Raw genomic sequence first — 25,930 nt, forward strand, 5'->3', positions numbered from 1 at the left:
TACACGTATTGGCATATATCAATGGTCTAACCCAATAAACCAATTTTGTTTGATTTTTTTTGGTGAATAAAATTGTTTTTTAATTCCATACCGAATCATCAATTTCTGTTTTTTTGTTTTTAATTATTTTTTAATCAATATTGGTTTGAGGATTTCACACAAATGAACTAACTTTTAACCTTTCTTTTTAATAAAAACAAATATTTGTTTAATTTTTTCTCTAAATTAACCAATTTTATATATATTTTTTTTTTAAAGTAAAAAATGTTTTTTGAATTTTACACAAAATCATCAATTTCAGGGATTTGTTGCTATAATGTAATGGCAAAGCGTAGCCACCAGAGAGCAGTGTCTGCTTTACTTTTAAGCAGACTTATCAAAACATGGCAACAATTTCAAGCATTGACACGCACTTCACCTAAATTTCACTTTTCAACCCTTGAAAACTGAATGGGTAAATGTGAAGCACATTGTAAAGCACTCTGGGAGGTCTTCGTTGACTTGAAAAGCACTATATAAAAGCAGACCATTTACCATATTTCTTTAGATATATTTTTAAAATATTACACAAATCAACTTTTGGGCTTTATTCATTTTCTTAGAAAATGTACAGCTTTTGTTTCTTTTTTATGTTAAAAAATACAAATGTATGAGTTGGTTCTTTTTCTTAGAATAAGAAGTATATCTTATTGGTTTCACATAACAAACCAATTTGTTTTTTTTTTAATTTCACAAAACTAACAAATTTATGGCTTGTAAAAAAAAACAACACTATTTTTTGACGAAATAGTCCCACTAATATTTTTTTTCTTTGTTTTTTCAAGTTTAAATTTTTTTTTTAATTTAACACAAAGTCAATTATCAATTTTTGGGCTTTTATTTGTTTTTCTTAACACGAAATCTCCTAACTTGTCGATAAGGGAATGGCTGCTTTAGTCGTACTTGGATTGAACAATGGCGCGGTTGTGAAAACGGTTCAAGTTTCTCACGTCATCTCCAACAGCACGCCGAGTTTCGTTCCATCGGGGAACCGGGAGGATCCCGCGCCGGACACCTCTCCCACCTCCGAGACCTCCCCAGGGCCCAAGAGCTTTTACCCGAGGCAAGGGGCCACCTCCAAGTTCTTGATCGGCTGGAAAAAACCCGGCGGGACCGTCAACTCCATCGATTTTGGCAGCACTCGCAAGTGAGTCTCCATTGGCATTCCAACTTCTGCTGCCTCTTCTTTTACTTGACGGATAAACTGGATGGCAGTCACTCTTCTCTTGTTTGTTATAACAGTGGACAACACTGACACCTTGTGGTACTCGGTGCACCTGCATCTGAAAAAAATTCCGTGTTCTGTATTTCATTTATTATTTTTAAGCTCGGATAGCGATTTTCGTTCATGTGAGAAATGTCATCTCATGAAGTTATATTGTTATAAAATATTAATATTAGACCTTAATTAATGCATGAATATTATTTGACTATTTAAAAAATTAAACCGGAAAACCCATTAGTGAATTTATTTCAAATATTCAGAGAATAAAACATAATGGTAATACACTCTAGAATAGGTTTAATTTGTTGGAAATGTAATCTTAAAAACAAAAAGGAGAAAATGTTTCCTTTTAAAGTACCTTTTGTTTATTATTGTTTATCTAAAGTGACTTTAGAATATTTATTGTATTTTCTGAACATAGCAATGCAGGAATCAAATGATTTAAATATTTTAAAAACATTTTACAATGCATTTCTAAAAATAGATTTATGTTATATAGTATTTCTTTACATTTTTTCAAATGTATTTAAAAGTCAGAAAAATGTACAAATTCTACTTACTTGAAAGGTTTTTTTTCTTTTTTAACACTGTTTTGAAAAAGAATTTCGATTATAGTAATCATTAAAGAGTATTTTTCTTATTTTAAGATTGAGACTTTTTTTTTGCTGAATTTAATGGGCTGCAAACAATATTTTCTCTAATAAAATTGGGGTGCAGGATTGGAAAACTTTAGGCTGCAATCATGACTTTAAGCCAGGAGATGGCAGTGATATTGCACGTGCGGTGGTTTCAAATGAAGAGATGAAAATGGTGAAAGTGAGAAAAGGCCTGTTTCAAATACAGTCCCCTTGCTAACCCGAAGCTCCAACAAATTTGCATGCGCATCAAAAGTAGCAGCAATGACTATTCCAGCCAGAAGATGTCATCAGCAAGTAGAATATTTTTAAAGTTACATACACCACCTTTAGGAATTATTTTGTGTTGAATGAATAATATACTTTTCGAAAAAAAAAAAATTCTTCTTTCACACTTTATTCTGAGAACGATAATTTTTGTGCAAACACTTTTATACCCTGTTGTTTTCCCCTCCAATTGGATTCCCCCTACTAATCTACCCGAGTAAGGATCACAAAACCGGTATTTTTCTTTCTCTATGATGCAGACGTCACCAGAGCGACGGTCTGCTGGGGAGTCAGCCACAATTAAGGGCCAACCTGCGGGGGGCGCAATCGCCCCAAAGGCACACCGCAAAGTCCAGCCTAGAAGAAGACCTCAAGAAGCTCATCACGCTCGACAGTCCCCCTCCGACCACTCCACAAGAAAAGGTAAACCAGTTTCCAAAACTGCTTGCAAAATAATAATACATCATTTTTATGACGAAAAATAGAACTATAGTGTGCCCGTTTCCCCTTCAATTTTCTCACTGGATATTTCTCTTTCTCTGCATCTCCCTCTTTCTCCGCATTATTAGAATTAAGCATTTTTCAGTGGTGCGACTCATACTCCGAGAGACTTATAGTTTGGAAAATACGGTAATTGCCACGGAGCTAGCATCCATATCAAACTCATGTGGGCTATGATCATTCTAATTTAGTCTAAGAAAACGCTCATGTTAAATTTTGCATCATATTCATGGTTCTGGTTTGCCCGCGTCCCTGCGTCCTAGACGCATCATTTTTGCTGGGGACGCATTGTGTCAAATCAACGTGCGTCCCTGGGACGCAACTTTTTTGACACCAAATTGTCATTCTTACCCGATTTACCGCACTCCAAACTCTTCGTCAGGCAGATCCGACATTGTTGTTTTGGTCTCGCGCCGATCTCGGCAAACGAGATCTCGTTGCTTCGAGATGACTTCATTGTTTTGGCGGTTGTCGAGTGAAATAGAAGTATGCCTCCGAAAAAACAGTTGGTACGAGGTGATAATTAACAAAACATTGGTAATTTCTTCAGTGTCGGTAATAAGTCGAAACATAACACAGAAAGTGGTAACAACGGCAATAATTCCGGCACGAAAAAACAGCGGAGAAATTCTTCAGAAGACCGCGAAGGGAAGGAAAACACGTGTTTTGAAGCGAACGATTTGACGTAAGAAAATAAATACTACCAAGAAAAGGACTTTTCTGCCAAAATGGACTCAATTATATTCCTGGTGACGCTATGAGGAGGATAATGGATTGGACCTTGAGAGGGCATTACAACTATGGCGGGACAGCAAACCACAAAGAATATATGAACTGAATAATTTGAAGTGATAACTGCTTTATATTACCAATTAACTGTGATGATTAAAATTGCAAGAATATATAAATATTTCAGCAATATTATTTTGTATAGTGAACAATATTGTGAACTGAAAAATCTGAAGTGATAACTGCTTTGTAATACCAATAAACTGATGATTAATATCTCATCTCATTAGCTACACCGCTTATCCTCAGTAGGGTCGCGGGGGTGCTGGAGCCCATCCCAGCCATCTCCGGGCAGTGGGCAGGGGACACCCTGAACTGGTTGCCAGCCAATCGCAGGGCACACGGGGACAGACAACTCACTCGCTCATTTACACCTAGGGACAATTTGGACCGACCAATTCACCCGAAATGCATGTTTTTGGAATGTAAGAGGAAACCGGAGTGCCCGGAGGAAACCCACGCAAGCACGGGGAGAACATACAAACTCCGCACAGGAATATAGATTTATATTATATATTTGTCGCCGATTCACAATTTCGATAACACTAAATTTTGGGGAGCCATAGATCTCTGTTGGGACCCATCACTTTTCAGAGGTAAAATGAACACTGCATATTCAAGAATATTCCACGGAATAACAAATAGGACTATGTCCTCTTTTTGCCCCGGGAAGCCGTTCCCCGCCCTGACGCCGAGGCGGCGCTCCCTGCAAAGGACGTTATCGGACGAGAGCATCTACAGCGGGCAGAGGGGCTCGGTGGCTAGCGACAAGCGCGAGACCCCCACCGACCTCCTCTTCAGCTGCTCCACCGTGCCCAGATCGCCCACCGCCCGCAACGCCGCCAGCCGACGGACCTCGCACAAATCTCTCGGTAATGCCGCTAACCGTGTCCATTAGTTCTAGTTAGCCATTACTTCCAAAAAGTAACCGAATAACTCAATAGTAAAATGAACTAGTGAGCATTCCGTTACTTTAAAAAGAAGTCGTTGTTTGTCAAAGAAATAGACATTTTCTCAGCAGTATTCGAGTCGGTTAAATAGAAAAGATAGGTAATTGTGTGATATTGATTACATCTCACCAGCAACAGATTTATCCTACACTTGAAGTGCAACAAAAATAAACCGTAAACAATATAACAACAATCAGCATTTGCACAAAAACATACGTAAATGCAAACAAGAATACGTACGTAAAAACAAAAAATCCTGAGTAATCTAACACTGTTGACTGGTAAAGGAAAAACAATTAGTTAGCTTACCCTATTACTGAAAAGTAACAACGTTGTATATAACTGTTATTTCAGACACTGGTTGGGACTAATGTACTACAAAGGAACAGGTTTCTGGAACACAATTACTTATCTCGGTAACAAGTACTGTAATGTATTATTATTAGATATTGTAACTTATCTGCCATTACCATGTGGTGCATTACTCTACTTACAAAGGGTAGATTAGTGGGAAACGTCTTATTGTTCATGTGAAGTCCATTCTCAAGGTTTCTTCATTTGACTCATGTTGAGGTTTTTGAGTTTTTCCTTGCCCTCGTGTAGGTTTTAGATCAGGGGATGGTGTCATAATAGTCCAAGCAGCCCTTTAAGACTCCTTGTGATTAAGGGCGTCACAACTAAACATGACTTGAACGTGACTAGAATCCTGTCCAATCCCTTCTCAAGGTTTCTTCATTTTCCTCATGTTGAGGTTTTTGAGTTTTTCCTTGCCCTCGTGTAGGTTTTTGATCAGGGGATGCTGTCATAATAGTCTGTAGTCTGTGCAGCCCTTTGGGACTCCTTGTGATTAAGGCGACACAAATAAACATGACTCGACTGTCACTCCAAACTATCAGTCATCACCAGCAAGTTTGTATTTACCTTCAAAGTTCACCTGGCGGCGGTACTATCTCAAGAACAGAATATGAGGAAACAGATTTTTTTTGTCATGGAGAGACTCTCCAAAAACCTATATACTTGCATCAAAGCCATATTTACAAATTTCAAGCAAAATACTGAAATCAAGAATTAATTTATGTGAGCATATTTGGTTGTGTCTCCAGTAGCGAATGCGAGGGAGGAGGTGTGGCTTATACAGGAACAACAAACGAACTTAATCACTAGGGCAAACGTGAGCGGAGAATTTACAGGAAGTGTGCTGAATTTTGGTCGTTTCATTTGTAATACACCGTGCCTGGTGGAAAAAAGGAAACGTTTCGGGCAGGACCTAAAAATAGAAAAGTAAAAATTCGAGGGGTCTGAAGTCGATATGGATATGGAGTGTCTCAGCTAAATGGTTGTTGAACTCTAAAGATTACTCAAGCCAAGAAATATGAATGGTTCACCGCTTTTACATGTTGTACAGATTTTTCTCCTATTACCTTTATCATGTGGTTACTTTAAAGCAGTTTTAGGGGGGCAGTTTCAAAGTGGGTATAAGCATAAATTTGTAACTAGATAATTACTTTCAGGGGAGTGGCTTAACTGGGTTACTTTTCAGATTGAGTAACTGTAACTAATTACATTGTTTCAGTAACGCGCCTAACAGTGGTGGCTAATCTGGATTATAATGGTGCCTTCCTTTTGTCCAGGTAACCTCACCGCCCCGGAGAGGGACTCCGAACAGGCGCAGGACCCTGCCCTCATGCCCCTACCCGACACCAGGACAGATGGCCCGCTGGACTGGGAACACCTGGTTGATGCCGCCAAGGCTTTTGAGGGTAAGATCGAAATGGAAGACTTGAACTCTTGATTCACATTCATGGATTCCTTAACCACCTGGGTTGTCAGGGAACCACTCACTGTGGTGTGTCTTGAGCAAGTACAGCCTGGCGAGATAGTACTAGTTTCCATGGTTACCAGAAGCAGGAGAAGCTTCCTGATCTGACTCTGTTTGAGCACCTTCATCTTCTGGTTGCCGTTGTTTTTCAGTGTAAAGTCTCATCCTGCTCTTCAGAGATGAGCAGCAGTGTGTGACAATACGGATAACTAGATCCTAAAGAGGAAAATGTTTTGTTGCGGATTTTAGAGTTCTACATATTGGCTGTACTTTGGAAGACGATTATAAGTTACAACTTATTTCCTTATATGTAGCAATGTAGCTAAAATAGAAAGGAATCTGAGGAATATTTTAAGTTAAGTTGAAACTATATTACACAGTCAAGATAAAGAGAAGACATCAATGGATTTTGAACTTGCATATAGGACAGGGCGAGAAGCTATTAAATAAGAACAACCCGTTCTACCGGCCTTCCCCTGAGCCCCTTTTTTAAAACTCCGTACTAAAGGATGTGGAAATCAAAGAACAATACTAAGATTAGTTAAAAATGACGATAATAATAATAATAATAATAATAATAATTTCCTTGTATTGTCATTCTGTGTAACAATGTACACAGAACGAAATGTCGATTGCATCTGACCCGATGCAGCCGCAGCCAAGAGAGGGCGCCGCCGACCACTTTTTAAGTCTTAGGAATGACTCGGCCGGGGCGCGAACCCGAACCTCCCAGTCTCAAAGCGGGCGCCTTACCATCTAGGCTGATGTCATAGTCAAAACAGCAAATTAAGGGTGGGAGTTATACATAAATGACTGTGTTGTATACAATTGAATATATCTCTGTGTGCTACCATTTCCAGAGCAGAGATTGGTCTACCTGGCAGCGCAGGAGGAGAACACAGTGACGGCAGAGAGCCCGGCAGGGGCCAGCAGCCCCCAGCAGGCGGAGCCCCAGGCGGCACCCCTCAGACAGCCCTCGCCTTGGTAAGAGAGATGGTGCTTGAACTTATGAGTTGTGTTTTAAGGGTTGAAAAGTCTTTCAATTTTAGGTGAAGTACGTGTGAATTCTTGAAATTGTTGCTTTGTTTTGATAAGTCTCCTTAAAAGTAAAGCAGACACTGCTCTCTGGTGGCTACGCTTTGCCATTGTATTTCTTCTTCCCTCGTGATAAACGGCAGTTGGCATTAGTTTGTATGGCATTGTCTTATGCAGTGGCGTTGCATGCTCCACCTAAACAGGGCACTTTAAAATGTGTATTAGCGCAAGGATGGTGTATCAACTATGGACATTTATGATGGACCATGTTAAAAAAATAAAGGTAACATTTCCCAGTGGTAAATTGCAATAGGAAGAACTTCCTGCAACTGAAAATGTAATCTAAGTGTTTCCTATGCCATTGAAAGTCTCTGGCTGGCAGGGTTTACTTGGTCACCGCCAGGGTCTCAAATTATTAGAAACTGTCAAAAATGAAATAAAAAAATATTATTTATAAATAGACATGAATGTTAAACAAAAAACCTTAAACTTGGTTTTGGGTTAAACAAATGGTTGATTAGTTAACAAGTGTTTTTATGCTCGCTGAGCAGGGGGAGGGGTTGGGGTGGCGCAAGAGAGAGAGATTGCAGTTCGAAGAACAAAAAGAGGAAAAGTAATTTAAAAAATAAACCAAAGCAAGAAAATGATCCTTATTCGGACTCATTTGAATTATATCAATGGCTCCAAAACATTGTGCATTTTCTATCACCGACAGAAGAATCTGAAGCAGTCCCTCACACTTTAGCACTTTGCGTTCCTAAATGCCAAGATTCAGTCGAGACTCATTGTTTTATACACATTTTAATGTATATTTTTTCATGTTTTTAAGAGGTTCTGTGTTGTTCTAGTCAACAGTGGTTTGAAGTTGAATGGTAAATAGTTAAAAGTTGTTGTGTTTGAACGTTTTTCAGGGATTTTGTGTTGCTTGACTTAAAAGTTGCTTTGAATAAAATATAGATAAGTTTTACTGTAGAATGCAAAAACACAGGCTGTCAAAATAAAGTACAATTTTTTTATTAATTTCATGCATAATGTCACATTATTATTGGTAGTATATCAAGCCCCAGACCCCCCTAGGCTGTCAACCAACCGGGGTCTCAAGGCTACATAGTAACCCTTTTTAACCAATACTTCTATATGGAAAGATGTCTCTCAAACCTATTTATACACGTATTGTTCAGACCCGCAAATATATCCGCGATTTACTCAAGATCTAAACATCAAATGTCTTGATAAATTTACACAAGATTAAATATTGCATGTGTAAATCGCAAATTGATTTGTGGCTCTGCAAAAAGCATCACTCGTGACTTCATCATTGAACGAAGGGGCAGAATTGGAAAACTGGCTTGGAAAGTCTTTAAAAAGTGCTTGAATTTGGCCATGAGAAAGGTGTACCAACCAGTGTTCCCTCTAAGCTGCGCGCGTGCGCAATTGCGCACTGCTCGCACATTCTCAGCGCACAAGAAAATCTAGCCAGCGTACAAAAATAAGGGCTCAACATTACTAATCAAGAAGCGACTTAAGTCAGTTACAGTGCATGAAGGTAAAAATACACGAGTTCCCCCGACATTGTGTCCTATTTTGAAGTCGAGTCGAAGTAGAACGAAGTTGGGTAAAGTTAGTAGAGTTTGTCGAGAACCGGCTTCTTCGGCTCGGCTCACTAAAAGGAACCGGCTCTTTCGGGTCCTAAACGGCTCATCAGGTTGTTTTTGCTTCTTTAATCCCAACATGACCAAATATTATTTAGAATTATGCACAAAATGACATAAAGGAAGGAGGGAATAGAACAAAAAAGAAAAAAATACCAACATGAAAAAATAGAGGAAACATTGTACCAACCCTGAACTTACCTTGGACCGTTAACCTTTCCTAAAAAAATAAGAAGCTACTGACCAAAACAGCAGCCCCCTTCTAATTCTACATCTTTCTATGCTTTCCCCTCAGTGAGACTCCAGCTCATTTAATGGGAAAGGTCAGCCAACTGGAATCAATCGTGAAATCGCTGCAGGAAGACCTGAAAAAGGTGAGTGGCTTTTCACAGCGGCGAAAGAGTCTGCTTAAAAATAAGACCGACACTGCTCTCTGGTGGCCACGCTTTGCCATTGCATTTCTTCGTCCCCTTGTTTTAATGAAGTCGATTATTTTGCTCTGGAATTTCATGGAGTCATTTTTGATGACAGGTCACGTTCACTTAACTTCTAGGAATGAAAAACACTACACTGGAAGAAGTCAAGTCATAATAATTTCCTAGTAAAAGGTTCTGGGTCTTCTGGCAAATAGTTATACTCATTTTATTAGATTGATTTTTTTTTTCTTTCACGTATTATTCGAAAAACTATTCTTGAAATGTTAACGTATTAAGTTTCTTTTTGTACTAAAATCATTCTAGGGGAAATATATTTAAAAATGAGCAACATTATCTTCCATATGCCATTAGAAAATATTTTGCTAAATGTATTATATTATGTATCAAGGTAATGATTTATTTCATTTTATTTGAAAACATGTTTAAAAATGTTTGATTTAATTCAATTTTATTTATTTGGTATTTAAATAAAAGTGATTGCATTTTTCAAATATATCAAGTTGTTTTATGTTTTTGTTATTAGAAAAACAAATAATAAATGTAAAGTATTGGGAAGTGAGCATTATTATTGCGTTTTAGTTGTAAATAATTTTATTCGTTTTTTACTAGATACGACTCACAACAACAAAAACATCTAAGTGTACATAAAATATATTATTGTACATTATTTTTCTTAATTTGATTGAATTAAAGGTTGAAATACAATTAATTATTCAATTATATATTTAAATAGAAACATGACACATGTAGCAATAAAATCTGCCAGTGGAATATTTTTTTCCTCCTATAAAAAATATATGTTATAATTTCTGAAAGTAGCCACAAGATGGCGCAAAAAGCCATATCTAACGTCTGTAAGTTCTTGTATGTAATGTATTATTGAGACAGATGATTATTTTACACATTTTAATATCAAAACAAGTTTAAAAGAGATAATGAAGGAGAAAAATAATACAAGATATCCATTTCTTTTTATTTCCTGATATATTTTGTCGCATAATAACATTTTTGGGGGCTTATTTAGTCGCTTGTAAGATACAGAACCGTATTTAATTACGTTTTTTAGTGGAAGTAGAAAGTTGGCAACAAGATTCACTTGATATAATTAGAAATGATTTGAATGCACAAACCTTTCCTTCTTTTTTCTGTGTTTTTTCTACTTTTAAAAAATTCCTTTAAAAAAAATCTAATTGTGTTTATTTTTTCCAAGCTGTTGCTTGTTTCTTTTTGTTCTCTATTTACTTTTTTCCTATATTTCTTTCTTTTCTTTTTTTCTCAGCTTTTCACTACTTTTTCATTTTGGTATTTTTTCTTTTTTGTTCTATTCCCCCCTTCCTTTAAGTCATTTTGTGCATAATTTTACTTAATATTTGGTCATGTTGGGATTAAAGAAGCAAAAACAACCTGAAGAGCCGTTAAGGACCAGAAAGAGCCGGTTCCTTTTAGTGAGGCAAGCCCGAGAAGCCGGTTATCGACAAACTACTAACTTTACTCAACTTCGTTCCTCTTCGACTCGACTTCAAAATATCGCATTTAGGACAACGTCAGGGGAACACGTGTATTTTTACCTTCATGCACTGTATCTTTGACTTAAGTCGCTTCTTATTTAGTAATTTTGAGCCCTCATTTTTGTGCGAGCAGTGCGCAGCTTAGAGGGAACACTGGTCAATAGTCTCCACAACATAAACCAAACTTGTCCTCCTTGCAGGAAAAGGACGCCAAAACCTCCCTGCAAATTCAAATCCAAGGCTTGCGCGAAGACAACCAGCGCCTCCTAGAGGAGTCGTACAGCGCTTCGGCCAAACTCAAGAAATTCACCGAGTGGGTTTTCAACACCATCGACATGAACTGAAACCCGACACCCGGTACGCATGCGCTCGCTCCCAAGAATCGGTGCTCACTCGTCCTTGCATGGGGAGGATTTACTGATGTTCTTTTTCTCTTTTTTTTCACTCAGTGCTGAAACATAACGTGTATAAAAGACATCCTAGTCTCAAACCCAGTGTGTGTAGCTCCATCCTAAACGTTATTGTAGCAACCTAGAAAGCCTTTGCAAAAGCACATCCTGTCCACACTGTAAAGGATTGCCTAGAAACAAAATGGCCGATCTGGAACAATTTATATTTTGTACGGAGAAGAAAAAGAATAGTAGCGTTATCTTGTAAATATGGTATTTTTCTCACCCCCAGCCCATCCTTCCATTACATATATAAAGAGTATTTATGGAAAAGATGATGTCATAAGATAAAGAGGCCATACAGGGAGAAAAAAAGGTGTATATAATATTCTTTAAAAAAAATGGACAGATTAAAAAAAGAACAAATATATGTTTATGTAAATATAGGATTTGATTGGTTTTCGTTCCAACGCCTTCAATTTTTGTACAAAACGTTCAACAGTCATTCACCATTTGATGATGTTTGCCATCTAGTGGTAGACACTCTTATTACAACTTTAAAATACAATTATCTTGAATTGCCTTTAAACTAATCTACCTTCATTTCAAACATTTACTAGAAATGGGCGCCATCTAGTGGTAAACACTGTTATTACAACATTTTTTTCTCTAACTGCCGTTAAATTTATGGGATGTAGTCCAACACTTGACTAAAAATTCCCTCAATTTTAATGTGTCAGTTTCTGGATTTTTTACATAACAGGTATAGTATATATATTGTAAAAATCCAAACTTAAACTTTCCTTTTTTAGGTAGTTAATTAAAAAAAAGATACATTATTATTGTTTGAGTCCCATAAGATACTATTTTCAACCAATAAAGAAGTATTTACAAAAATAACCTACTTTTTCTTTGGTAAATAAATCCTCCCTGTTGGTGACGTATGCCATCTAGTGGTGAACTCTGTAATTCAACACAACACCTTTTCATGTATACGTCGTCTTCAATCGTTATCATACAAGAAGCCGTCTAACAAAAAAACTCAATTTTCAATGTTATGAACTGTTTTCAAATATCTAAAAATTAACAGAAATATTAGGTGCGCCTCAAAAAATATACATATACCATTTTTTTGTTCAGATCATTCATTAAATAGATATTATTATAAGCTGAGAATGGTCAGTTTTTTTTTCGAAACACACATTAAGTAGTATTTACAAAAAGAGCCTTTCATTTGGTGAAAAAATCCAGTCTCTTAAGTTGTCCCCAAGTGACAGGTGTCATCTAGTGGTAAACCCTATTATTACAGCCTGTTTTTCCCCTTTCCAATTACTTAAAATGAATTAATTTATGTGAAACACCACAATAGATAACAAGAAATTATGGTTGAAAGAAGTACATTTTTTAGGGCACTTTTTTACTATTATTCAAGTAGTACATTTGTTGGCCTATAATCCCTAGTGGTTAAGGGATACAATCAAAACACCTACCTACACACTATTTACAAAAAAAAAATGTAAACAAAACTAAATTTTCACTTTTAAGTTGTCCTAAGATGATGTTACAACGTAAAACCGCCTTATAATTGTTTACTTTGAGCGCAAGAAGCAGTCAAACAGTTGAAATTTTTGCTCAATTTTCATCGGTTGGTTTCTGGATATTTTAGAATGGTACATAAGGAAATATGTGGGTGTATCTAAAATATATATTAAAAGATTGATCTTTATTGAATTGATTACATAAAAAGAAACTTATTTTTTTCTGAAAATACTCATTTTTAGCCTTTCTCTTCTTTGTGATGAAATCCCGTCTTTTAAATTGTCCCGACGTGTCATCTAGTGGTAAACACTGTTATTACATGATAATTTCCTTTTTTTTTAAACGGTAGTTCCACCATCCCCGATTTAGAGATTATTCACCAGAATTCAGAACATCAAAAATATTAGGTTTTGTTTTTTTTACGTTTTCTTCACTTGTAGGTATTCAAAAATAATATTAATGCGAGAGAAGAACTGCAAATTTTGGCAGCGGACTGGTGTAGCTTTTTCCGATACCGCATGCAGAGATCCTTCATCCGTTCGATATGTTGACGCTGAAAATTTTCTGTGCCATCGGGGAACCGAAAAAAATGTTTTGTTCTAGACTGTGCAAGATCGCAATCTCTTTCGGTGCCAAAGACCACGATGGACGTCGAGTTTGCGTTTCGGGGTCATTTCCGTCACTGTTTTCCTGTAGCACGAGAGCGCGAAAACGAGAATCGGATCGGGTCAGAACCTTTATCCCGAAGGCGTGTGACGGCATGTGATTTTTTCCATTCATGTGATGTGTGTACAAATTGTTTATATCTATTAAAGATATTTTGTTCAATGATGTGTCTTGCAGAAAAGTCATTTAATCCAGTCCTTACTCGAGCTTTTTCTTGGCCTCAAATACAGATGCTGCCCTACTTTTAGGAACCTATCTCGTTTGTAAGTTGAATCTGTTCGTAAGTTGCTTCAATGCTATATTTTGTATAAGGTTTACTAAGTATCTTTAAGCCTTGCATAAGTAACCTGTTTTGTTTTGTACTAAAAAATAAACATTTTATAAAAAAATATGCTCTATAAACATAAATAAAGTGAAGTTTAACTTACTTTTGGAAGATGAGCTTCAAGAGTTGGGCGACTTCCTCCTCCGTGATAGAAAAAAAAAGCAATCCAACCATTTTCTCATTCCACTTTCATTTCGAATGAAACTGCTGGCCTCTTCTTTGCACCAACCTTATTGAATGGATGCACAAGATATTAAACAATAAAAATGTCAAAGTTCTGCGCGCTGGAGATACAGTACAGAATGTTTAGACACAAACTAGGAAGAGGAAGTGGATTTATTTGGGGTGGATGCTGAGTGACCTCTCGTAGCGGCAGAAAACACTACAGTTCTGTCCTCCACTCGGAAAAAAGTTCACATAATACAAAATCTAACTTAGTGATGTCCGGATATTTTTCGACATCCCGGAAAAAATATTCGTATCTACCTTTTTTCATAAGTCGAATGATGGTGATTAGGGGAACATCTGTAGTTTAAAAAATGCACGTTCATATAGTTCATACAGTTTTGCTTATTATCCAAATCAATTGTTTTTTGTTGTTTTTTTGTTTATAATGAATGAAAGGTTTTCTAAATCACAAGGACATGCTAAAAATACACACTATCCCTTTTAATAATTACATTTATTTTCAGTTCTATGCCGCTGTATGTAAAAATGCAATTTACACTTGAATTGTCAAAACACTATAATAAACGGAGGGACAGATCATCACACTTAAAGCCCCGCCCTTAAAGCATGTCCATATATCGTTATACACCCAGGTACTCTATTTTTGTGCATTGAGCAAAAGACCAAGCACACTTCCGAGTTACTCTACCTCTGATGTAGGGTTAAGAGTTTTTCTGTCGCATGATTGGATGAATCATTTTCAAAGCGCTAACGAACAGCTAACCCCTGGACAAATCAAGGAATTAGCACTCCCATCACAAGAGTTCCATGCTTCGGCTAAGCCCTTAAAGCTGGCAAATGTTCCTGTTCATTTGCAGTTCTCTGCCCTGTATTAAAAGTTTTGCAGGATTTCATCCAGGACAAAGTTTTCAGTGAAGTGGTTTGTGCAGAATCGGAACAGCATCAGCTGCTTGGACATATAGACTGCTTTTATCATAGACTTATAGGAATAGACACGAGGACTCTGGAGCTTAAGGGGTTCCCTCAGTGAAAAATTTGGTCTGTGCCAAAACAGCCTTTTTTTTAATTAAAAAAAAATCAGGGCAAACAGTCCATCCGAAAATGTTATAAAATGTATTCCTTGCTTCGGTGTAATGGCTACAATTTAGGTCTCACATTATCATGTCAGATTAATTATAAAGTATAAATGAGTGTCAACTTATTTTCATCATTTGTGATCACCGTGGCTAAAGAGGTAATACAAATGATCCATTTTGGTGAACAATCTGCTGTGAATTTTGATTTCAGTTTTTGCTCTTTTTCCTTTTTCTCGAATAAAGAAAAAAAATAACATCTCCCAGATGAACAAGATTTTTGTTACCATGTTGTCCTGTCCAATTTCTTTTAGTAAAATAGGATAACATAATTGAAATTAGCAACATTTTGTGCACAATATTTCATTTTTGCTGCACCCTGCTAAATGGATTATCATTATAGTATTATATAGACCTTTAAAAATATTCCATTCATTAAAAAGTACATATATATTTAAATAACGAGCAAAAATACAATACATTTCTTTTAAATACTCTTAAATCGAGAAATATGTATATATATATTTTACATAACTTTTAAGTCTCAACATAAACCTCATCTAGGGTAAGCTGGAATACTTGTCCACCATCTTGCTTCTACAGATACTTTAAAACTCAAATCATCGAAAAGCTGGATTGAAAAAATTATAAAAAATATGCAGTTTAGTCACTTTGAGTCTCCGTAGTTGTATTTTTCTTGTGATTTTTTTTAACAGCTAGTGGTTAAATAATACACGCTGTCCCATTAAACTGCTTCATCAAACAAAAAAAGTTAATATATTCTCCTGTACAACCTCATGAGCAGATACCTCGTATATACCTAGCCTATGCGAGCCTGTAAATGATAAAAAAGGATCCGCCCCCTTTACCTCCGAATAACTTTAGCCAATAGTGACTGATTCAAATGATGATTGACACATTGGTTAGGAAATGAAACGCCGGTATATAAATACCTGCATACACCGCGGACAACTTCGCCTTCGGGGGAAAATCTAGTCGGCGGCTGCTTGCCTTATTTGCAAGACTTAATATTGATCCATATATAAGGCGCACTGTATTATAAGGCGCATGGTCAGCTTTTGAAAAAAATAAAGGCTTTTAAGGTGCGCCTTACAGTGCGGAAAATACGGTACTTAGAATCAGAATTGTCTCTGAAAAACCTATATCAGTCAATCCTCAATTTGTAACGTTGTAAAACTAAATTCAGAGTACATGGAAACACAACATTCTTTCATCTTTTTTCCCCCGTGTTACCTCGCCACGGACGCCTCTCAAAGTCCTTGTGGAGGTCTCCAGGCCGGTTTGGTGTTTTACGAGGAGGACCTTCAGGTGGAACTTGCTGTTCTTGGAGCCCAAAGGCGCTGTCGTAAATAAACGCTGGCTGATGGTCAAGGTCCGAATGTGAGCGCCGGCGGCCGTCATTTTGACACATGGCGGTAGCTGTGAACAACAAAGGAAAGGATGATTTCAAAATAAAAGCTTCCAGTTATATCGACGCTAATGTAGTTATGGTAGGAAGCTTTGATTTTCAAGAATGCGTGCATAAGACAAACCCTCGCTTCCATATTCATGACAGTTGAGGACGCTAACTTCCAGAAATACGATTCCATTTTAGCTTCAAAGCTTCTAAATGTCCATCAAAACCTTTTAAATATATAAAGCAAATAACAGGGTTTAAGATTAAAATCAAATTATAAGCCAAGGGTGTCAAGCTCATTTGATCTCAGGGGCCACCTGGTAGAAAAAAAACCCTCTTATAGCGGCCAGACTAGTAAATAATGGCATGGAATGTGTGCCTAAGGTGGAGGGATGGGGGTCTTTTTGGAGGCTCACAATCAAATTGTGATTCAGATATGTAAGGTTTGATCTTAAAACGATTACTGGAGGTTTTATTCCCTCAATATTTTATTACTACTCTAAGATTTACAGAGAAAACTTATGCAGACTGGGAAGTGACAAAAAATAGCATACAAACACTAATATAAATGATCGATTCAATGACTCTGAATTTAAATGGTCTTTTTTATGAAAATGTTTACCTGACTGTGGGAACTTCGCCGTTAGATTTCCTATCTATTATAAAAAGGAGCTGAAGCTCCTTTAAAATTCTGCCAAGTGCTATTTTTTGATATTGCCTTATAAACGTTGGAATTGCTTTCCTCAATGTTCTCTGGTCGATTAATGATAGTCAACGAAACAGCTACAGTGGGTGCTCGGCAAGTGGCGCCTGGCTTTGGTGACATCCAGTGGACATTTTAAAACTGCAGGTCATTATGGTTAATTTTTCTCTTGTGCTTCTCAGCATTTTCTCGCAGGCTACTTATAATGATGTGGGCATGTGAGAAAGAGAGAAATGTTAAAAAAACACTCACAAAAGGGACAAAACAACCACAATGCAAAACAATATATTGAAAAAAGTTTAGGTAAATCTAGTACACTTAAGACTATTACTTAATAGCACTTTTGTTGGTTTGTTTTTGTCACTTCCAAAGTATTTACACAAAACGTTAATCACACCATTAATTAATGTAAATTTAAGACCGATTAATGACATTTTGCCATGCATCAAGAAAAGAACTGGTTCAAATCCACTTGGTCCGTCAGTTTCAATAAATATGGGTTTCTTCTGCGTGTTTGCATACCTGTCAATTTATACATATTAATAAGAGACATTTGTATATATTATAAACGTTATTTGTATTTTATACCTTTTTGGATTATTTAAAAATAAGTGTACACCGTAAAATAGGACAAAAACGATTAAAGAATAAACTTATTTTATTCAGACCGATCTCATCTTGCCTATTTGGCTTCAATCCGGATCGTCTCAGTCACTGGTAAGACAACGTCATCGTAAATTGCTAATGAAGATGGTCTGCGAATTCCTGCTACGTATAATAAGCGAAATGAAATTTCAGTGGCAGGCTGTGCTGTTCACTCCGTAGCCTCTAGTTGTTCTCTGTCAAACCAACCCTTAATAACTATTTTATGGCTATAAAATACTTACTGCAGCAATATCTGTGACACATTAAAAAAAATATTAATAATACCCTTTAGAAAATTGAACTATTATTTAGGAACATAGCCACATTCTATTCAGGGCCTGCAAAAATGATTGAGAAGGCCTACGGTTAGATTTTTTACCCTGACTGAAATATGATTGGTTAAATGCCTAAATATGATTAAACATTTGGAAGCTGCGCAACCAGGGGAGAATGAATGAAAGGAAGCGGACAAAGAATTGGCCAGTATTTGTGGACAAAATATAATTAACATCACATAATAAATAATAATAATAATAATTTCCTTTGTATTGTCATTCTTTGTAACAATGTACACAGAACGAAATGTCGATACACCTGACCCGTTGTAGCGAGCCGATGCAGCCGCAGCCAACAGAGGGCGCCGCCATTATGTGGGCGGCACGTCAGCGCAGTGGATAGCGCGTGCGTGGCACCGTTCTGAGGTCATGGGTTCAAATCCACCAACCTTCCTGTGCGGAGTTTGCATGTTCTCCCCGTGCTTGCGTGGGTTTCCTTGCACATTCCAAAATGTTAATCGGCCGGGCCAAAATGGTCCCTAGGTGTGAATGAGCAAGTGAATTGTCTGTCCCTGTGTGCCCTGTGACTGACTGGCAACCAGTTCAGGGTGTCGCCTGCCCACTGCCCGAAGATAGCTGGGATGGGCTCCAGCACCCCTGCGACCCTACTGAGGATAAGCGGTGCAGATAATGGATGGATCATTCTGATATTTCTTTAGAATAGAATTTACTTTTATTGTCATTCTTTGTAACCATGCACACAGAACGAAATGTCGATACACCTGACCCGTACAGTTACAGTTAAACTGTAGCGAGCCGATGCAGCCGCAGCAAAACAGAGCGCCGCCATTTTAGACCCAAGTGCTGTGTTGGGAGTCATTAGGTGACCAAACCCCCCAATTCCAAGCGCCAAGCAGGGAGGCAATGAGTACCAATGTTGTAAGTCTTAGGTATGACTCGGCCGAGGCTTGAACCAGCGACCTCCCAGTCTCGGAGCGGGCGCCCTACCATCTAGGCTACCGAGCTGTTTAGGTCAGCAGAGAAGGACTTGCAGGCCTGGATGGCCCACCAGGGCTAAATTTACTGCAATTCGTGAAAGAACCAATAAAGATGCTGGAAGACTTGCTTGTGTTATTTGTCTGGCGAGTGAAATTAAGTTGTTTCCACAACTTTCTTTTTATTCTATATACAGTGGAACCTTGGTTTTCGAACGCCTCTCAGTTCGAACAAATCGGTTCTCGACCAAAAATTGAGAAATTCTTGCTTCGCTTTTCGTTCAAAAAAATCGGAGTTCGAACGCCGCTACGCTAGGGTGCCATGCTGAGCGGCGTACGGGTGTAGATCGTGTAGATTGCCCCCACCCCTCGTGAAGAACTGTTTTGACGTGCGCGCGCACTTCTTTTTGCTTTCGCTCTTAATATCGGTGAACGGAGTGTTTTAGCCCCTAATTATGCCTCCGAAGAAGGTCGGTGCAAGCAGCAAAGTTGCTACCAGTGAAAAAAGAAGAGTAGTGCGTACAACTATTGCATTTAAGAAAGAAATAATAGCAAAATGAAGAAGGTGTGCGAATTTCCGACCTTGCTATACATACAGCATGGCTTCTGCTGAGCACCACAAAGGTAAGAAATCCTATTCATAATTATTTTCTTTATCCTTTAACCGCTCACCACGTTTTGTGGAGACCCGGGTGCTAAATGACGTGTAAACGGCCTGATTTTTTTATTTGTACACGTTCAAGTTAGCGTAATCTTTCGTACGGAAGATTACGCTAACGCGAACGTACAATTAGCCTGGGTTAGCTTCATGTTTACGTTCATGGTAAACATTCAGGGTGTTGGAACGGATTAAAACAATTTTACATTACTTTTAATGGGAAAAACGATTTTCGGTGATCGAACAAATCGGTTTTCGAACAGGGTTCTGGAACGGATTATGGTCGAGAACCGAGGTTCCACTGTAGTCTGTCTTGCTGTTGCGTTTGTGTGGTTTATTATCACTTAATGTTGAGGTTTTTGAGTTTTTCCTTGCCTTGATGTAGGTTTTAGATCAGGGGATGGTGTATTAATAGTCTGTGGTCCGAGCAGCCCCTTGAGACTCCTTGTGATTAAGGGAGTCACAAATAAACATGACTTGACTTAGAGGAAATTGCAATCATGAATAAAGCGAGAAATCGGCTGAAATTGACAGGTAGGGGTGCGTGGTTTTAACAACAACTGAATAAGTGAAGGACTTTTTTTCACAATCAAATAAAAAAGGTTTGTCTGTGTCAATTCAACTCGTTGAGTTTACCCTGCCAATTTACATTCAAAATGCTAGTAAACGGTTCCTGTTTTCAATCTTGAAATAAACACAGTTTTATGGATTTTATAACCAGGAATTTCACCTACTGTACACTGACATTGCTTTTTGGATTGAAACCATTCGGTACTGAAATCTGGACACTGAAAGGCCAGCTCTGAAAATGAAAAGAAAATCCCTGAGACGGACTACGGTTTTATTCGCTCCCTATAAAAGGAAACTCGTAAAAAAGGAAGACGAAATCCTGGTGGCTCTGAAAACTTTCCCCGACTCGTCTGCTTGTGAAACAGGTCATCGTCCTCATCAATAACTCATTTATAATACATCCTTATTACCCTAATGGCGGACGGCTGGGCCGCTGCCGGTGTCATTAAAAAAGAAATAAAGAAAATGAAGCACGCGTATTTGGCCGGGAATTTGGAGATGTACGCGGGGGGGATCGGGGGTCTTTTGAGAGGAGGGGGTGTTCTCTGTGTACTGGGGCAAAGGCAAGCGAAGAAAGAGTAGTAGAGGACGCACAGTTCTTTCTCATTGCCTCTCAGATGAGTCGGATCCGGCAAATGAACTCATCATGAAATAATTGAAGGCTTTTTTTTTTTCCATCAGCGAAACCTTGTGCGCTTGTGTACTCCAGATTTAATGAAAGATTCCTGCTCTATTTTTAAGGACATTTTTTTTTCAGTTTTCATTGCACAATGTCATTTACGGGGTTCCCTCGCCATATCGCGGTTCAACTTTATTTTGAACATGAGAAAACTAAATAAAACAAAACACTTTCAGTCTCTATAGTTTGTGGTCTTACTTGGGACTCATTTTTGGTGGCGCTACACATGACAGCGACATCTAAAACCCCATTTTGGCGCAACCTCACCCAAATCCTAGCTTCAACAGCCCCTATACCAATTGAGTTTGGGATTCCTGATTTAAAGGGACAGTGAGTCATGTTTAGTGCCTCTTAGTGATACAAAAAAGATATTTCATGTAGTAAAAAAAAAAACAATGATTTGAATAATAGGGGGAAATACAATAAATATTTTACTAATGTTAATTTTTATTAAAGAAAATCATAGGTTTAGAAATTTGTATTCTTTTACATGGTGGAATCCTTAACTAGAAGTCGCCGCCATGTTTGTCTGGCATCGCAGTGCTCATATAAGGGCTTTTTTTTCAGGTGTTTTTTGGGGGGGATGTTTTTGTTAAGGTCATTTTTGGGCAATTTCATTATGCTTATTTTCCCTAGTTTTCAGTAATTTTTCGGTGGTTTTTCTGGTTGTTAGTTGTTTTTTTAATGGTTGCTGAGGTTTTTTGGGGGGTTATTTTTGGTCTTTTCTTTTCATTCACTTTTTTCAGTCGTCATTTTTCGGTTGAGTTTTTTGGGGGTTGTTTTTGGGGTCTTTTTTAATCTTTTCTTTTAATTCACTTTTTGTCCTTTTTTTCAAATTTTCAGTCGTTTGTCGTCATTTTTTTGGTTGTTGAGCCCTTTTTTTGTTATTTTTTGAGGGCTTTTTTTTGTCACTTTTTTTGCGTTGTTTTTGGGGTCATTTTTCAGCAGTTTTTCAGGTTCGTGTCAATTTTTGGGGTCAATTACGGCCCGTTTAGTGATCACCTTTTTTAATTGTTTTTGTTCGGGTGGATTTTCTGTGGGGGCTAGTTTATTTTTGAATCGTTTTTATGTCATTCAAGTGTCCTCAATAGGAAGAAAAATCACTCAAATAGGTCTTAAATGAAATAATAAAAATAGTAAGATTTAACAAAATTATCTGCCCGAAAAAACACTTTTCTTTAAAATTTAAATGTTTTTTTTTTAGCAAAACAAAATATAAATTGTTTTTGCTGAAATGAAATGATCTGCGTTTTATATAGCGCTTTTCAAGTCAATGACTTCCCAAAGCGCTTTACAATGTGCTCCACATTTCCCAATAGCGGCCTTGCAGCCATGTAAGGCGCTAACCTGCTTATTGGGGACATTAGGGGTTCAGTGTCTTACCCAAGGACACTTCGACATGTAACACGGGCGGGATCCGAACTGGGATCCCTTGATCCCAAGACGAGCGTTCTACCTCCTGAGCTACTGCCCCCCCCTAAACTTGCTCATTCGGTTTCTTTTTAAACTGACGGTAGAAATAAATATCTGTATTTTTTATTTCATTTTTGTATTGCTTAGCCAACGCTGCTACTGGCATTTAGGTAGAGAACAGAGTTTTAGTGAAAGTATCGGCCTAACCCACTTTCTGTCTCCATCCATCCATTATCTGCACCGCTTATCCTCAGTAGGGTCACGGGGGTGCTAGAGCCCAGTGGGCAGGGGACACCTTGAAATGGTTGTCAACCAGTCGCAGGGCACACAGAGACAGACAATTCACTGCCTCATTCAGACCTAGGGACAATTTGGACCAATCAGACATTCATGTTTTTAGAAAGTGGAGGAAACCGGAGTGCCTGGAGGACACCCACGCAAGCACGGGGAGAACATGCAAACTCCACACAGGTTCGATCTCATGACCTCAGAACTGTGCCGCAGCTGCGCTAACCACTGAGCTGCCGTGCTGCCGATTTACTGTCTCATTTTTTGAAAATATTGAAGCATAAATAAGAAATAAAATATGTTAGGAGGGGTTGTGGATTAGGGGCGGGGGATACAAGTAAAAAGTTGTCTTCCTGACTGACCTTCCTTATGATTGCAGCAGATGAACAAGGGTAAAAAGTTTGCGCTGGCTCAAATTTAAAACAAAAAATTCATCCCGACTTTTCTCTTTTGCGTAAACGTTCATCAACTCTTTGAATGAACGGGATTCACCTCTGTGGCCTGTTACACTGTTTCAACTCTTCTAACTCAGCCAAATTTACTAAAAAAGAATCTAAAATGAAACATGGTGACCTTGAGGTGCTTCAGATTTCAAAGAAAAATAATTTCGACTTTATATTTGACCTCTTTTCGGAAACTGGCCTTCCATTACATACTTGATTCATTCGATCCGTTTCACTTACTCTTGAACTTGGGCAGCTAGCAAAATTCTTTAGCAGAAGCTTCAGTTTCTTGGCGAGTTTGAAGAGACTCGGGACTTGAGTTGGGCCGGTGGCGACGCCCTAAAATTAAAAGAAATTCGATAGAAATGACTGATTCATACTGATTCCCTGAATTCTTGTTCATCACAGCAAACGCTAATCATTGTAAATATAAATAAGTACAGTGATACCTCAGTCATTTTTGCTTCGGTACAGCTGAAGACATGACCGAGTGAGATGAGCGGCCATCTTGGCTATGCTAGCTCAGCCAGTTAGCATAATGTCGGGAGAGCTTGTCAATCCGACAAAACGTGATGAAAATTTATGGTGATTTAGTGTGTTTTATTACCTTTTTGCTGATAATAGTTAGTATCAAAGAAGTTAGTGATAAGGGGAAGGAAAAGTTAAAACAATAATTGAGTTAAGGAAATGGTTGTAAAATTAAAAAAAAAAATCTACCATTAAATTGCTACTAAAAAGGTACGATAATGTGGTTTTTTTTTTTTTTAATCTTTATTACATTTAATATTTATTGTCTACACCGCTTGTCAAACTCAAGGCCCACCACATTTTATGTGGCTCCAGAGACGAGAAAAACACACGAGAAAAATTAGCTGCCTCGCGTCGACGACTAGCAGTTTTAAATATGTCCACTGGATGTCGCCAAAGAGGAGTCAATCGCAAAGCATCCACAGTAGCTGTAATTGCTGACTACCATGAAAAATTTGAGGAAACCCACCCCCTGATCTAAAATCTACATGAGGGCAAGGAAAAACTCAAGAGGCATGGATACAAATTTAAAAGAAACAACAACACCTGGGTGTCTTTGAAGAAGTTTAAAGCACTTTTCTATAATAGATATGAAATCTAACAGTGAAATTAGCCTAGATGGTAAGGCGCCCGCTTTGAGACTGGGAGGTTCGGGTTCGCGCCCCGGCCGAGTCATTCCTAAGACTTAAAAAGTGGTCGGCGGCGCCCTCTCTTGGCTGCGGCTGCATCGGGTCAGATGCAATCGACATTTCGTTCTGTGTACATTGTTACACAGAATGACAATACAAGGAAATTATTATTATTATTATTATTATAAATGGTAAATGGTCTGCATTTATATAGCGCTTTTCAAGTCGATGAAGACCTCCCAAAGCGCTTTATAATGTGCTTCACACTTAACCGTTCACACACACACTCACACACCAATAAGTAGTCGGCCATGCAAGGCACCTACCTGCTTATTGGGGGCATTAGGGATTCAGTGTCTTGCCCAAGGACACTTTGACATATAACACGGAGGAGCCGGGAATCGAACCTGCGACCTCCTGAGCTAATGTCACCCCCCCCCCAAAAAGGACAGGTGCCTGCCACACCTAAACAAGGCACTCTGAAATATGTATTTATTATTGTATTCAAGTAAACATTTCCATTAAAAATATAAAGCAGAAAGACTTTTAAACGATTAAATCAATTATTTAAATGAGTGTGTGTGTGCTATTTTTTTTAGAGTTTTCAGTCTTCATGAGTTTCTCCAAGTTGCCAGTAAATAAACTGTAGTGGAAATGAATGTATTTATTTATTTTTACAAATACTTGGTTGATAAACATTACAAGAGATTAAATCTTAGTAAAGGTAAAATATCGAGGGAAAGAAAAAACCTTAAATAATCATTTTATAATTAAATATTATATTCCTGAATCATGCCCTGCGATTGGCTGGCAACCAGTTCAGGGTGTCCCCTGCCCACTGCCCGATGATTGCTGGGATGGGCTCCAGCACCCCCGCGACCCTACTGAGGATAAGCGGTGCGGCTAATGAGATGAAATTACTGAATCATAATTCAATTGTGAGCGTCCGAAAAAACTCCCAGCACTCCAGCGAAGACAATGGTTCTCAAATAGTGGGGGCGTGTTTTTTTTTCACTGTCCCAGAATAAAGACCTACTGCACCTCCAGTACAATAGGGGGCAGTAGCACTATCACGTGGAGATGGTTTTCTTCTTCCATGGGTGCGTCATGACAATTTTTCAAATAATTAATTTGAATTTGAAAGAGTTTGATACCTCTGACTTATTTAGTTGTTGCTACAACACATAAAACACCCAAAAAGAAACATTTAATGAAACTGAATTGATAAGGTCTTTTCAACCATTTTAAAACGAATAAAGCGTTGTTTAGGTATACGTTTTATTGATATATTGGGTCTTTATGGTGGTTTAGGTACGTGTTATATTCATATTTAGGGTATTTTGGAATGCGTAGGAACGTATTGAAATGAATATTTTCACTTCGTACGGAAAAAAAAAGTTTTAATGTACTTGAATAATTCGGTGGTCGAACACAGATATCGAACGGATCATTTTCGAGTATTGAGGTATAATTGTACTATTATTTTTTTAAAAGCTCAAAATTATTAAAAGTAAATATCAATGTTAAAGGAATGAACGATGAAAAAACAAAAAGTACCTTTTCTTAAAGTCAAAAACAAACTTGCTGGTTTTTCGGCGTCAGTTTCGGCATAAGGGTTCTTTAAATTACGCATGCGCACACATTACCCG

General features: G+C 37.9%; 1 protein-coding gene and 1 long non-coding RNA gene across 2 annotated transcripts in view; one reads left to right on the forward strand and one right to left on the reverse strand.

Moving 5' to 3' along the window:
• The window catches only part of LOC148352076 (signal-induced proliferation-associated 1-like protein 1), a 90,069-nt gene extending 76,451 nt beyond the window's left edge, over nucleotides 1–13,618 (forward strand). Inside the window, exons 16-22 of the mRNA XM_088353918.1 lie at nucleotides 1,004–1,186; nucleotides 2,427–2,589; nucleotides 4,130–4,328; nucleotides 6,038–6,166; nucleotides 7,086–7,209; nucleotides 9,208–9,286; nucleotides 11,058–13,618. Of these exons, the coding sequence (XP_088210044.1) occupies nucleotides 1,004–1,186; nucleotides 2,427–2,589; nucleotides 4,130–4,328; nucleotides 6,038–6,166; nucleotides 7,086–7,209; nucleotides 9,208–9,286; nucleotides 11,058–11,201 (1,021 nt within the window). The 3' untranslated portion in view covers nucleotides 11,202–13,618. The remainder of the gene's footprint in view (nucleotides 1–1,003; nucleotides 1,187–2,426; nucleotides 2,590–4,129; nucleotides 4,329–6,037; nucleotides 6,167–7,085; nucleotides 7,210–9,207; nucleotides 9,287–11,057) is intronic.
• LOC148352077 (uncharacterized) lies at nucleotides 881–25,888 on the reverse strand. The gene is made up of 5 exons (XR_015852821.1): nucleotides 25,839–25,888; nucleotides 23,365–23,463; nucleotides 16,293–16,478; nucleotides 13,880–14,005; nucleotides 881–1,322 (listed from the first exon to the last, which is right to left on the reverse strand). It is a non-coding gene; the product is annotated as an uncharacterized LOC148352077 (long non-coding RNA).
• Between the last annotated feature and the right edge of the window lie 42 nt (nucleotides 25,889–25,930).

This window comes from Urocampus carinirostris, chromosome 15 (assembly GCF_059441175.1).
Source record: "Urocampus carinirostris isolate Australia breed hairy pipefish chromosome 15, RoL_Ucar_1.0, whole genome shotgun sequence".
Taxonomy (NCBI): domain Eukaryota; kingdom Metazoa; phylum Chordata; class Actinopteri; order Syngnathiformes; family Syngnathidae; genus Urocampus; species Urocampus carinirostris.